General features: G+C 40.6%; 1 protein-coding gene across 7 annotated transcripts in view; it reads right to left on the reverse strand.

Moving 5' to 3' along the window:
• Positions 1 to 15,149, reverse strand: part of THRB (thyroid hormone receptor beta) — a 285,196-nt gene that overhangs the window by 14,337 nt on the left and 255,710 nt on the right. For all 7 annotated transcript variants that reach the window (XM_030550970.1, XM_030550965.1, XM_030550969.1 and 4 more), the window contains 3 exons: positions 10,354 to 10,454; positions 6,047 to 6,194; positions 1,920 to 2,125 (listed from right to left, as the gene is read on the reverse strand). In XM_030550970.1, the coding sequence (XP_030406830.1) occupies positions 1,920 to 2,125; positions 6,047 to 6,194; positions 10,354 to 10,454 (455 nt within the window). The remainder of the gene's footprint in view (positions 1 to 1,919; positions 2,126 to 6,046; positions 6,195 to 10,353; positions 10,455 to 15,149) is intronic.

A 15,149-nucleotide genomic window follows, 5' to 3' on the forward strand; every position in this document is an offset into this window, starting at 1 on the left:
ACACAAGCCAGCTGCCAAGACCTATTTACTGAGGTGAGCTAACATGACTGAGACTAGGGATGGGCTGAAATTGGAGCTAGTTTGGATTAAACAAGAACTCCCTAAACATTTGCTCATTTAGGCTGAAATTTGTTCCTCTGCAGGGTTTCAGCACAAGGCTTATGCAACATGTAAGTCCTATTCTGAGGATTTAAATGAGGTTTATATGATCTATAAACTTTATCCTGAAACCCTGCAGAGAGGTGAATTTCACCCCAGTTGAATTTAGACTTGCATACTTTCTTCTGTTTTTAAAAAAACCCATACATATCCAAAGCTGTTCTTCCGTGTTCAAAGTAAGGCTTTGCAACTGCAAAAGACCTGCCAAACACTATGTGGAGGAAGCATTTTGTTCCATTACTAAGTTTAAAACTGCACAGGAGTTAGAGAAGAACTCCTTCAAGACAGCTGAGGTGTATGAAATTTACACAAGTACCTTTGAACAGTGATGCTGAAACTGCTGTTTGAATAATATAAATAATACAGGCTTAATGGGTTTTTCTAAAAGCAAAATGTCAAAGTTTTTCCTACAGTTCTGCCATCAGTCAAAATCAAAATCTAACGTCTTTCAGAAGAAAAACTGGTGCTCTGTATAAAGCAGAGAGGCATCTGATTTGGAAAGAACTGGAAAAACCACATGCTATGTAACCCAGCATATTAATGCAACACAGGTTAGGAAAAAAAAAATTAGTACACAGTATCCATGTTCTTGCCCTTTTAAACCAAACCAAACTGTAAAGTTTGCTAGATACAGTAATTTCAAAAACAACTTTATCACTCTTTGCAATATTCACTGTGTTTGTGAATATTGTCTTTGTGTTATCGTCTCTATGTCCTGACACAATAGTGTGTGACTGTACATATAGAAATGTGTGATCCACAGTTGGAACTGAGTAAACATCAAAAAGCCAATCAGCAGACTCAAATGCAAAACCTCCTGTAATGGGCTTAATGATGGCTCAAGGTTTGTGCAGTGGAATACGCTGCAGGGGTGTCTGTGCTTATAGATATGAGAATTTCCACCTGGAGGTCGTTCTATGGTCTGGTGCACCTTGGACTGAAGTAGGTTTCACTTTCCTTTGAGACCCTGGTATTTGTGACATATGACTTTAATCACTCTTGTCTGCTGCAGGAGTATTTGGCATTCTGCATTCATTTCCTTTACAAATCAAATTTAGAAAAATAATCAGAAATGAAACAAACCCCTTTTAAGCGCTGAGCATTATTTTCTAGGCTGAATCTCAGTTATAGCTTATTCAATAGATAGACCTTTCCTCTGAAAAGGTCCCCAGGGACCTTCTATATTTTGCAATCCCAGTGATGCAGTATATATATTATCCTGTTTTTGCTGACCTTAGTTCCTTCTCCCAGCATTTTTTTTTTGGTTTAAATAAATGTATTCATTTTTTAACAAAGGGGCAATAAAAACACAATTTTTAAAAAAATCTGGGTTTTGTGTTATTACCTGAAAAAAAGGTTTTTATTCACAATATGAAGCCATGCTGGATATCAGTCCATATGTGTAGAAGTGTGTCTGAATACACATGCACACACAAAGACTTTATTTATATTATGGGCTGACACCAGCGTGTCAGGAGTAAGACGTACTTTCTATTTTTCCTTACTCTACCAAAACAGTGGGATTCAACTGCTGTGTCTGTTACTCAGTATCATTCAGGTTCCCGTTTCAGCTGCATAGTTTGATCAGATGACCAGACTCACAGAAGTTGGCAACCACTAATTATGAAGTTCATGTGATTTTTCATACAGTTCACCAGTCAACATACAAACAAATTTGGGGGCGATGGCGATGGGAAGAGGCTTATGAGGGAATAAAAGAAACTGGCAACAAAAGCAGAGTATAAGGTTACAGTTCCTACCAGGAATTTCCTTTTTTGTTTCCAGTGACTTCCTTGTGCATTGGTAGCCACATGCGCTTCAGTGACAATTTTTATCAGCTCCCATTCCTCGTCTGTTGGCTCAGGTCTGTGCCCAATTGTTTTTTGTAGCTCCTCCCGACGTCTCTTCTCTCGGTTCTCTTCTATCAGCTTCCTTTTTGCTAACCGCTTGCTGTCATCCAGCACCACTATCAGGAATAAAAACAAAATAAAAAGTAACAAAATGGATGCCTGCTCTTGGGATTGTCTGAATTTTAGTCTGACCTATCCCAGATGTGCTGAGAGAACTAGAAACAACTTGACAAGGCAGTTGGTGAAGAGGTCTATCAGCCAGCCTGGTAGGTAGCAGGGCTAGTCTTTCTTACCCCACACTTATCTCTCTAGATCCTGAATGATTTACTTACACATGTGCTAAACTTTATGCACTGAGAGTAGTGCCATTGTCTTCAATGGAGTCCCACTATCTTCAGTGAAGTCCCATTATGTTCAATGAGACCGTTCACAGAGTGTAAAACTATGCAAGACTAAGAGTAAATTGGACCCCCATCCACTTGTTAGTGTATTCCAAGCTAGAAAATGAGGGGTCTTTCTTTTTCCTTAAGAAAGAAAAGAAAAGAAAACAAAAAACCAGCCAAGCCAATGCTCATTTTACAGTCTCATAAACTGACATGAGGTAAAATGGGAAGCAAGAATATAATAGTGTAGAGCAATAATTCTCAAACTGTGAGTTGGGACCCCAAGGTGGGTTGCAACCCCATTTTAATGGGATCACCAGGGCTGGTGTTAGACTTGCTGGGGCCTGGGGCTGAACTCCCACTGCCCAGGGCCAAACCTGAAGCCCATCAACCCTGGGCAGTGGGGCTCAGGCTATAGTCCTCTGAAGCCCTTGGGCTTGGGCTTTGGCTTTGGCCCCCTGCCTGGGGCGGCAGGGCTTGGGCGGGCTCAGACTTCAGCCTCTGCTCCTAGGGTCACATAGTAATTTTTGTTGTTAGAAGGGGCTCATGGTGCAATGAAGTTTGAGAACTCCTGACCTATACCAATTATATGAAATTGGATGTGGGCAACAGTGCCGCCCAGAGGGCGGGGCAAGTGGGGCAATTTGCCCCAGGCCTCCATGAGAGTTTTTCGGGCCCCTGGAGCAGGGTCCTTCACTCTCTCTAGGGGCCCCAGAAAACTCTCGCGGGGCCTGGGCCCCTGGAGCTTCTTCCGCTACGGGTCGTCATCGTCAATTCGGTGGTGGGAGATCCTTCTACTTCGGGGCAGAAGGACCCCCCACCGCTGAATTACCACCGAAGTGGGACCCGCTGCCGAAGTGTCGAGTCCTCAGCGGTAATTCAGTGGCAGGGGTCCCCGCCACAGGTCTTCGGGGCACTTCGGCAGTGGGGGCAAAGCGGAAGGACACCCCCCACCACCGAATTACCGCTGAAGCGGGGACCCCTTGCCACCGAAGATCCTAGACCCCCTGAATCCTCTGGGCGGCCCTGGTGGGCAAACAAAATTATGGAATGAGGCAGGGCTCCAGAGATTGCCTGCAGAAGTGGGGTGTGTATCTAGAGACCCAAGCAACATCTGAGCCAAGGTATCATAGGGGGAGGGATAGCTCAGTGGTTTGAGCATTAGCCTGCTAAACACAGGGTTATGAGTTCAATCCTTGAGGGGGCCATTTAGGGATCTAGGGGCAAAAATCTGTAAGGGACAGTACTTGGTCTTGCTGTGAAGGCAGGGGACTGGACTCAACAACCATTCAAGGTCCCTTCCAGTTCTATGAGATGGGTATATCTCCATATTAAGGGTTTGAGGGCCATGGAGGCACTAGAGGTAATTTACTGTTGCCTTGATAGAATCTAGCTTCTCTTCAGCCTCCCTATTTTGAGCTCTGTGAGACCTCACTTTCCTAGGGTACAAAAGGGAGCAAGTGATGATAGCAGTTCAAGTCTGTACCATGGCAGAATGTAAAGCAATAAAATATTCAGAATCCCCTTCAAGAGGAGTTTGAGGCCAGTCTACACAGTACAGTCAGGCTCTCTAAAGGACTATTGACCAGATCAAAATACACCCCTCTTCCAAAGGAAATAGCCCGACTCTATATGGACAGCTCCAGTGGATTCCTCAACTTTGCTTATAGCTTCCCCAAGCTGCAGAGTGAGATTAATCTGTTGCCTCATAAGTCTCACCATTGTCCACAGGACTCCAAATATCCTCAGGTTAACTGATAGCAACGAGCAGCAGTAGAGGCATTAAAGTTTGCAGACAGAGTTCACGAAGATAGTGCTACCTCTGTTTCAATTTGACTCATATGGACAGGTTGCAGACAAAGGGCTAGAATCTTAAATTTTGTAAATGACATTAAATTCTGCATAATTTGATGACACTGGTCTGTGAATGCTTTCTACTGACCATGAGCAAGGGTAGTGTTCAAACCCTAAATACAGGATTTCATTTCAAGGAAGTTATTGCAGAAAATGTGTTTTAACTGCAAGTGCTGGTTTTCCTATAACAAACTCCTAGTTGCCTCTAAACGAGCAGTTCTCAAACTGCGGGTCGGCACCAAAGCCCAAGACCCACCACCTAGGGCCAAAGCTGAAGCTTGTGCCCCACTGCTCAGGGCTACAGTCCTCCACCTTGAGGCTGAAGCCCTTGGGCTTTGGCCCCCCCCTCATGGGGCAGCAGGGCTCAGGCAGGCTCAGACTTCAGCCTCTGCTCCTGGGGTCATGTAGTAATTTTTGTTGTCAGAAGGGGGTCATGATGCAATGAAGTTTGAAAACCCCTGGTATAGAGGTTGACTAGGTTCTGTGAATTCACAAAGATGATAAATGACCTGGACTATTATTTGGTCATATAACTTCCACCACTAACAATTCCCCTCACCCTTATTCCTGTAGGCTTTTCTAATATTTTCTGAGTCCAGTCCTAGTGAGACATATCACATCAGACAGCCCTAGAGATGGGTCACCTCTGTTTATCCACAGAGAGCAAAATCCTCCTTGCCCTACTCACATGAGTTGTTCCATTTAAGTAGATTGAACTATTCAAGTCAGAAAAGAGAGCAGGTTTTGCCCATAACTGGTACCACACAGGGAGCAGCAATGCTTCCTGTACCATATCCTAGCAAGATGGATCAATTCTAAATTGGAAGGGTCACCTCCACTGGTAGAGGGAGAGTTTGGCTGTCATGCTCATTCACTCATCTACTGGGACTACCAGCTAATGGTGGTGTTGACATCTGTTAACAGGAACCAAACTGAGATCAATATCTCATTTTAAATAGCCACTAAACAGCCAATGATAGTAACTTTTGGTCACTGCCAGTCTAGGCTGGATCTGAACTGGTGGCCTAGTGCCATCCAGTACCCTCTCATGATGTTTTCACTGGGAATGATGAAATGACAGATATTTCATTCTAGTCAGCACCTCTGTGTTTCCATGTATAAGTAAAACATTATAATTCCTATTAGGACAAACAAACTTAGCACATTTTAGTTATGTAATTTCTCTTCAATGGGTCTTTTCTCACTTCGTTTTTCTGCAGGGGATTACACTGGTAACAACCATTAACTAATGCATGGGGGGATTTATGTAAGTTACTCCCATTTATACTAATTGAAGTTATGGTGTAAATCCCCTGTACAATGATGGGAAAACAAGACCCCTAAGGGTTAATCTTGCAGCCATATGTCCTGATTCTCTAGAATCCGAGAGTCGCACTCTCTCTCAGTACATACGTTCTTTATGGCTAAAAATGAAACAAACAACTACAGGGTGACTCATACAAAGACATTCAACTTCACATTCTCCAGAAATTTCTAAACAAGATGTTTTTCCAGCAAGGCATCTATCCAAATGGATTCCCTCTCCCACACTAGTAATTAACATTCTTCATGTTACATAACGTGGCTAAGGCCAAGAGAAGGTCCAATCTATTAAAAGCAAACAAAATATTACCACACTATGATAGAAATAGTTTGGTATAATAATAAACATAATTTTCAAATACTACATTATAAAAGGGAAAAATTGCTAGTGGCTCTGTTATGTTCAAGCAATCTTCAGCAGTCAATACATTTTAAACAAAGAGGAAAATTAAAAGAAGAAAAAAGAAATCTACTTACAATCTGTTGCCATGCCAACATAGATACATTTTTTGAAGCGACATTCTTGACACTGGTTTCTTGTTACTTTGTCTATCACACATTTTCCTTCATATTTACAGGAATAGGTTGGATGGAGATTTTTCTGAATGGTTCTTCTAAAAAATCCCTAAGTTGGAAGGAAAATTCAGGAGGCATTAGTGTTCTGTGTTTTTTTGGTGTTGAAGGTACTTGCACTTGATACTGACACAAATATGTATGCACGATGGACTATTGTGTGTCCTAAAGTTCTAGGCTATTTAATGAGTACATCAATCCTCCAATATAGGCTTCTTACTTTTTTGGGTGAGAGAAATATTTCTCCCTAAAATTAAAACTGGAGATAGACCTGAGATGCAAAATTTAGATCCAAATGTGGGTGGAGTACTGTTCAGATGCAGGGTGTTAGGTTTGCCTCTTTTTGACAGAGGTACCAATTGTAGTATTTGCATCTAATCTCAGATTCTGAACCACCTACAACATGTGTTCAGAGCTGATATTTTCAATGGGTCCTATTATAAACACAGAGGCCAATTTGATCTGCATCCAGGTTGAGATTCAGACCTCCCAAAAGCCCAAGAGCATTTGAATCTGGGGGTTTGATTCAGGCCCATCTCTAAATTAAAACACATGCATCTGAGGAAGTGGGTATTCACCCACGAAAGCTCATGCTCCAAAACGTCTGTTAGTCTATAAGGTGCCACAGGATTCTTTGCTAAATTAAAACATTTATTTCTGACTAAAGGGAAACATCTGCTTGTGCGCAAGATGCTTGTGTGAAAGCCATTAAGGCTACCAAGAGAATTAAAAACAAAAACATGCAGCAGTAGCATTTTGCCAGAGCTAAACAAAACTTGCCCATCAGAAGTTTTGAGCTCAAACCTAAATATTGAACCCACAGTTTTCAAGTGGACTATAAATCTGAGGAAATGAGTACACCCTTACCTATGCCTACCTTTGTAGTCAGGACAAAATGTCACATGTAAGATTATCACCACCAATTGCAGTATGAATTTGGGGCCTGCTGGCATAATTGAGGCAGCTCCACTGACATCAATGATTTACAGTAGCTGAGGATCTGATTTTTAAAGGAATCAGATACAGCCTTCTCTCTGAAAGTTAAGGACCTGAATCTGCTATCACTAAAGTCTATAGGAGCTTTGCCATTGACATTAGAGACGGCACAATCAGGCCCTAAAAGGATATGCAACTACAGTGGGGGCAATCAAGGTGGGAGCCTAGCAAGATGTTCAGATCTGCATTTAATTCCAAATCTCTCCATAGTCTGAGAACAGTTTGGGCCCACTTCTAGCTATCAAGCACATTATGGACCTAAAAACCTGAAGCACTGAGTCTCAGAACCCAAGGCAGTTGACTCAATGTCACAGGGCTTGAGTGGTGGGGCTATAAATTGCAGTGTAGATGTTCGGGCTTGGACCAGAGCCTCGGCTCTGAGATCCATCCATAACTCAGTTTCCATCCCAAACCCAAAAGTCTACACTGCAATGTTTAGCCCTGCAGCCCAAGACTTCCGAGTCCAAATCAGCTGACCTGGACCAGCCGTGGTCATGCCGTGGATCTTTTATTGCTGTGCATACATACTCTAAGGCCCTGACCCTGCAAAGACCTGCACATGTGCTTAATTTTTTTGTACAGTGGGTAAAATTCAGCGCAGTCAGGATTTCACCCAGTGAGTAGTCTTTTGGGTCTAACATCACAAGGAAAAAGGTGCGTTCTAAACTCAAGTTAGCTAACTCTAAGTAAAATCCTAGCGAAGACAAGGCAGTTTGTAGCGTTTACATGAGTTAACAGGTTGAGTTAAAGTTCTGGGGGAGCCTAGCCTTTAACTCAACCCATTAACTCATGTGAACACTAAAAACTGCCTTGTCTCCATAGAGTTCTACTTCAAGTTAGTTAACTCAAGTTAGCCAGCTTGAATTAAGAACACACCTTTTTTTCCCTAGTAAAGATCAGGCTTTTGAAGTCAATGGAACACCTCACAGTGCATAACATTACACATGCGTGGAAGCCTTTCCAGCATCAGGGTCTGTGGACATGAGCCAAAGCCCACTGATGTCAATTGAAAGGATTCCATTGTCTTCTTTGGGCTTGGGATCAGACCCCAAAACAAAATAACTGGATTTGAACACATTCCAATCCATAATGAATGCATATTTTAATATGAAGAGGGAGCCTGAATCTCTTCTTACTTATGCTGGTTTTGCTCTGGTGTAGCTCCATTGACTTAAGTGAAGCTATTCTTTCATTACAGTGGTATAAGTGAAGAGGGATGGAGGCCAAAGAGATAGAAAGCAGCTCTGCAGATCAGCATACATTGGAACTCTGGGTAATTAGGTTAAGGAGGAGACAGTATCTGATCCCTGGGGAGCCCTAGAATGTATTGCTAAGGTTTAGCTTCCCCAAATGCTTCTTGTCCTTAGTGTGGCTTTGGCTTTATAATTGTTAACATTCTTACCTAAATAAGCTACTCAGATTCTGGTTTTTGATCCAGCCCCTTGCACTGCTCGGAAACTTTAGTTAAAAACATTCCCATCCGCTCTAGAGGATGCAAACACCAGTCACAGTCTAGCCTGTTCTTCAATTTTGGTGTTTTTTTATTCTACTTATTCTTTATAATATATGTGTAGATTGATACAGATAACTAGTTACACACATAGCCAAGTTTTTCCCCTTTCGGATGTGTGGGGTCTTCCTTTGACTTCACTGGGAGTTGCTAACACACATACCAGAGGGCTCAATAGGGCCCAAGAACACATTACATTATAAGGCTATGGCTATACTAGAGAGTTTACAGCGGCATAGCTGGATTAAGTTGTGCCCTATTTTGTATTCTGGATTTAGGGGAAGTGAGTACGTAAGAATCATTAGTTCAGTCCAGCAAACTTTTTCCAAAAAAAATTTTTAACACCCCCACCCCCAGCATATGCTACCACAAACCTACTAGATATAGGTTCTTGTCTTCTTATAAATAAGGCTGGGCAATGTTGCAGAATTTAAGAAATGATTTCAACATGAGTGTTAATGTTTTATCCTACTACTCTTGAATTCAGCTGGTATTGCTTGTAACCTGCTGGATTTTTTTTTTTTGTTCAGTAGAAAGATTTAAAAAGTATATTGTGCAGAGACTTTGGGAAAACAATGATGTTAACAACACAGTATGTGTGATAAGATTGAATGGACAGACCCTGCTCTCAGTACAGAATGGGTACTATGAACAATTGTTGTTGGTTTGTGGAAATTAACACACGTTATTCTTGATCAGGTAATTACTAATTTGAATGGTGTTAAAAATACAAAATGTTAATAAAATATGCATCTGTCTATCTATCTATCCACCTGTCAACACACATGTGACCCTAGAGTTCAGATCCAAATACTATACATTTTTGGGGAAATAAAGATCTGCATCTGATTCCTGTGATTCACTCATCTCTTTGTATGACACTAGAGTGTGTACTGTGTGGTCCTGTCTTCTTAAAATGCCTCCTTTTCTGCAGGAAGGGAATATCTTGTTTACAGGATCTCTGTTATTCAATTGAATTCACTGCAGCGAAGGAATTCTTTTAAAAGGACATGCCTGTACCATGCAGTTTTTTACATTTGTTTGTCTGAAACAATCTCTGTCTTCATTTAAAACAAACAAACAATTGTTCATATAATTTTATAAATACAGTTCACGGTTTAAAGTATATATCATTAGTCATGATATAGAAGGAAAAATAGTAAAAGAAAAAAAGCATCATGTATTAGTGGAAATAGATCCTAAAACACAGTACTTCATGTTGTGTTTGCAAGTGCCTGTGTGGGGGTTTTGCTTGTTTTTTGGTTTGTTTATTGGGTTTTTTTGTTTTTTTTTCAACAATAATTGTCAGAGACACAGGAATAACTGGCATTTGAGGTTCTTTCCTGGTTGATTTGGCATAACTCCATTGAAGCCAATGAAAGTATATTGCTTTGCAACACGTAAGAATCTAGTCAAACATATTTTTAAAAATAGAAAACAGACTCCTAAAATTTAAGCTAGAAAAATATAATTGTATTGTCCTCTTTTCAGTTGTGAACTGTCTGCAAAAATACACCATATACGTGATGCATATAAGAATCAGTAACACAACCAGTCACATGGATTATTATGTGTAAGAGATGCTCTTGTTCTCTCCTAATCTGCCTTTATATTTTATGTGACAGTCAAGTACAGTAGCTTTTATGTGACTAGAACATGAACTGGAGTGCCATTTCCAGGTCCAACTTCCACTCTGGCTATTTACCTTGCATCCTTCACAAGTGATACAGCGATAATGATACCCGGTGGCTTTGTCACCACATACTACACATAGCTCGTCCTTGTCTAAGTAACTGGGTATGTATCCTGTAAAGGAAAAGAGAAAGTGGCATGAAAAAAATAAAATAATGCAGATCTTCTCCGCCTAGTCCCTACTTCTGACTTTTCATAGCAACTGATTGACACTCCTGGTTAAAAAAGTTACACTAGAAATGTGACAGAAACATATAAAAATAATCTACAATTTTCAAAACTGCTGTTTCAGTATCTACTTGAAACACAAGTCTACAGAGGCAAGTCAGCAACTTGTTCTTGGAATGAAGAAAATATTTTTTGATACAAGTAAATAGAGCATATTTCACTTTTCAACTCAAAGTCTTAGGTAGAAAAAAATAAATGCAAGAAATACAACAATATTTATTTTTTCTCTAGTTTGTTCTGTGTGATCTGATATGCTTGTAGCATGAAGTAAGATAATTCCAGATTACTTAAAAGACTCAACATTCTATCAATCAGAAATGTTTATTTACATTGTATTCCTTTCCAACTATTTTTGTAGGCATGATTCAGCATATAACCAAAATGATATCAATTCTACTTTACATGAGTGTGTATTACTGTAATTTATTTAGTGTAGGTGGAATTTAAAACAGACAGTTACTCTCTATGTGAGAATCAAATATGGGTGTGTGTCTCTCTATGAGTGGGAGAATGACACATTTTTTTCTCATTCATGTGATTTACCATACATCCAACACCTGAAATTAACATGGATATTATTAAGTAAAATAGTTGCATTGATTGGTTCTTTTTCCATAATAACACATTAGATTTTAGTTTTATAAAAATATTTAAAGAATTCAAAATTAATTTTAAAAACAACACAAAACATAATTCTAAAGGTAGCAAACATATATTTTTAAACTAGGGAGAAATTTAAAACCAAAGTCAACTATAAGACAATTAGAACAAAAGTTTTGTTCAAACAATTTAGAATTAATGGAATTCAAAATGTGTTTATTTAGGAAGGTCTCTGCATAAGGATAACCCCATGCAGGGAATTCCAGGAGAGATTCACTTTGTGGGAGCAATGGAAAATTGTAATGATTTCCATATGACTCTAAAAGAATTATTAAAACAGAACAAAACAAAACCAAATACAAAACATATTGAACTTATATACATGATATATATAGACAAAACAAGGGATGGTTTTGGCTGTGCAAAGTGTTTGCAGTACTCAAACAAAATAAGGTTTTTATCCGCATGCATTTTATCCAAGCCTGCAAAATTCAGGGAGGTGGAGGGCGGATTAGACAAAGGTTTTCAGTTTTGTATTGTTTTTAATATATGTAAGGGATACTGTATAGCAGTGGTTCTCTACCTTTTTTCAGACCCCTAAAAATTTCAAATGGAGGTATGGACCCCTTTTGAAATCTTAGAAATAATCTGCAGAGGCCCTGGACCTCAGATTGAAAACCACTGTTCTATGTTAATGGCAACTGCTCACGGAATCCTTTGACATAATCTGCGGACCCCCACGGTCTGCGGACCACAGGCTGAAAATCACTGCTGTATAGGATACCAGATGAAGAGTCCCTGAGAGAGAAGATACTAGTGCCACCTATAGGGGAAAAGGAGAACCTGAACAGAACGTTTACTAGTTTACCAGTGCCTGGTATTGAAGTGGTTGCCCTGGTTTTTAGAAGGCAGGATTGTTATTTCTTATGCAAAGGTTTGTAAATATATCTTTTAAAAATCTTTCCTGCACTGGGCATTTTTAAGGCTGGATTGTTACCAAAACTAGTCAATAAAACTGAAAAACAAATGCAATTAGAGGAACTCTTTTGGATGGAGACTTCTGTAAACATGATCCTTCCACTTGTTTGTTGAGCCTCTTTGTGGTGTTTTGTCTTTTACTAGACTGTAAGCACTTCAAGGCAGGGGCTGTGTCACTTTGTGTGTTCATACAGCACTCAGGGTATGGTTACATAGCCACTGGGAGGTGTAATTCCCAGAGTGGGTAAACAGACGTGCTAGTTCTGCTCAAGCTAGTGCACTAAAAATAACAATGTGGCCATGGTGGCCTGAGTCATCACCTGTGCTGCCAAAGTCACACTGATATGTAAGCGCTAGCATGTTTATGTCTACGCAGGCTGGGATTTAGTCCTCCCAGCTGCTGTGTGGAGGTACTCTCAGACCAATAGGGCCCCAAACCTGAGTGGGGACTCAGCAGACCACCACAATGCAAATAATAAATAACAATAATAATAAAAACAATAGATGGTAGCTACTGGGGCTATGCTACAAGGTGGACTGCTGCTGGCTTCTTGTGCCTAACGCATCAGAAAGGCAAGCCCCAGAAGTAGAGAAATGAACTAGAAACTGAAACTGCTCTTTGAAAGACGACTTTAGAAAAATCAGATGGGATCTGTCCTGAGAAGAATGGGATCAGACTGGGAAGTAGGACTAAAACAAAGGCATATTGGGTTGAGATAGACCAAATGACGGTGTTTGAGAGTTTCTGGCCAACTCCAGGACAATTTGGGGGTTACTGATGTGCCACTTTGGAGTACAGAATTTGGGAACGTTACCAAGATCTTATATTAGCAAGAAACTACTTAAAGTAAAAGGTCCCAAGGGACCTAGTAAGTTGCCAAGTATTTAGGTTTGGGCCATCATTCTCACCGTGTCCAAGCTGCACACACAAAGCTCATCACAGCTTCTTGATCTCTGGCTGCCTGCTCCAGAGAAGGCAGGAGCAGCTGGGGGCCCATTCTAATTTACACCACAGATGCCTAATGGACCTTCTGCCAGTGAAGGATTAAAAATAGTGAAGCTCTGCTCCACCACTTCTCCTCCCACTCACACCTGCCTCCACATACATCATGGTTGGCTAGACCAGGAGGCAGCAGAGCTGGCGGAGAGTTCCCCTCTGCAAGGCTACTTGTTTGATATTGCTCCTTAGATAAATGTATATATTAGGGCAGATATGCGACCATTCTTGTTATCCTTCTCTGCCTTGGATGTCCCACTTTTAAGGATCATAGCAAACTTTTTTCTACATGGCAAGAAGGCAAATGAACTTCAAGCCCACGGCCCTAAAGACACACTCCAGTCAGAAAATAAAAATGGCATTACTGAATGTGAGAACAGTCCAAAGTAAGATGGGTTGTTTGTACCCACTATTAAGTTTTCATTGTACTGATCTTACACATTTATAACCAGACCCCACGATGTCCTAAGTGCCCTCTACTCCCATTGATTTAAAATGTGAAATGGGGTGCTCAGAACTTTGCAGGATTATGCTCTCAGTCTACAATTTTGCAGTTAGGACTAGTGCTGCTCTTCTGCTAAGTCAATCAGAAACACTGGCAGAGAATTCTTATTGCAGGCACTTGTGTGATTAAACTTTTGGAGAAGTAAAAGTGATAAACTCTCTTTTTTATATTTCTGCCCCCAAATCTTTGTATTTAAAAATATCTGAGAATCATATTCATTTTCTTATTTGTTTTTTAACCTTTCTCCCAGAAACTTATTGGGCCACCAGGCACTGAGGAGGAAGAAATAGGGCCCCGAGCAGTGTTTAAAGAACCCCCACATGCTCCAAGTAGGCATGAATCTGGCCAAAGGGAACAAGGGGACCTACTTAATGAATTCCCATAAATCTAAGCTTTTATTACAAAAATACATTTCTAGCCATTATCGTTGTGATGATAACGTTCCAACTGTGATCTGAGCATAAATCAGTGAAGTGTTGTCTTCCATCAGCAGCCCCCATGCTTTTTGCTATTGCTTATAGCTGGATCAAGCAGCAGGAGAGAAAAATTAATTGCTGCTACTCTAAATCTGTCAAGCAGCATAGAAATTATGCATTACTGCACAGTGCTGCTGCTTGGGAAAACTGTGGGCAGCAGTAGAACGGCATTAGATTTACTCCCAGAGAAAAATAACCCAAATAACTTAAACTAAGTTTCAGGAAGGGATAAAGGAGCCGACACCTCTTGCGTTCCCTCCCAGCAGCAGCTGCCAGGAAAGAGACAATAGAGGAAGGGTAGGTGGAGACTTGTCTCTCACTTCGGCAGTAAATTCACATCTCTGGTGAATTTAATAATTTCTGGCTGAAAATATAATTTCCAACGTTGGAGAAGCAGACATTGCCTGGACAAGATAACCCAGGTGTTCTGCCAGCAGCATATCATGGCCAGTGACAAATCCTCTGTGAGGTTTGCCGTCTCTGATCTTGATTATTGTTGCATGCCTTATTCAGAATCTATACTCAACGGTCAAGCTGGAACCATCCAGCACTACCTTGCTAAAAAATTCTTAATGAAAGCAATATCACTGCAAGTTATAATATTAACCAACTTTATTCCCTGGTCATTTCAACCCAGGTGTACTGTGCGCCTGTCAACCTCATCTGACAGACACAGCACGCTGCATACAGCTTGGTGTCTGATCCTTATAATTATCCATTTATCTATCCAGTACAATTCACATTGTTCATCTTAATTCCCAACTGCAAACCTTTGCTCTGAATGGGAGAACACAAATAAATGTTAATGACCTTGATCTGTCATATGTTTGCTATTTATCTTGCAATCTAAGAGAAAACTCCATTGCCTTCCAGACTATCACCTGCCAATCTGGCTAATCTTACTCTCTTGGCAAGACTAAATGCTCAGCAGAGTAGTTGCCCTTACCTTAGAGTAATGTGTGTCATAATCCTCTATGTGCAATCCTGTCTTCAATCCATAATACATGAACAAATTGAGTTTTTGC

The sequence above is a fragment of the Gopherus evgoodei genome, chromosome 2 (assembly GCF_007399415.2).
Source record: "Gopherus evgoodei ecotype Sinaloan lineage chromosome 2, rGopEvg1_v1.p, whole genome shotgun sequence".
Lineage (NCBI taxonomy): Eukaryota > Metazoa > Chordata > Testudines > Testudinidae > Gopherus > Gopherus evgoodei.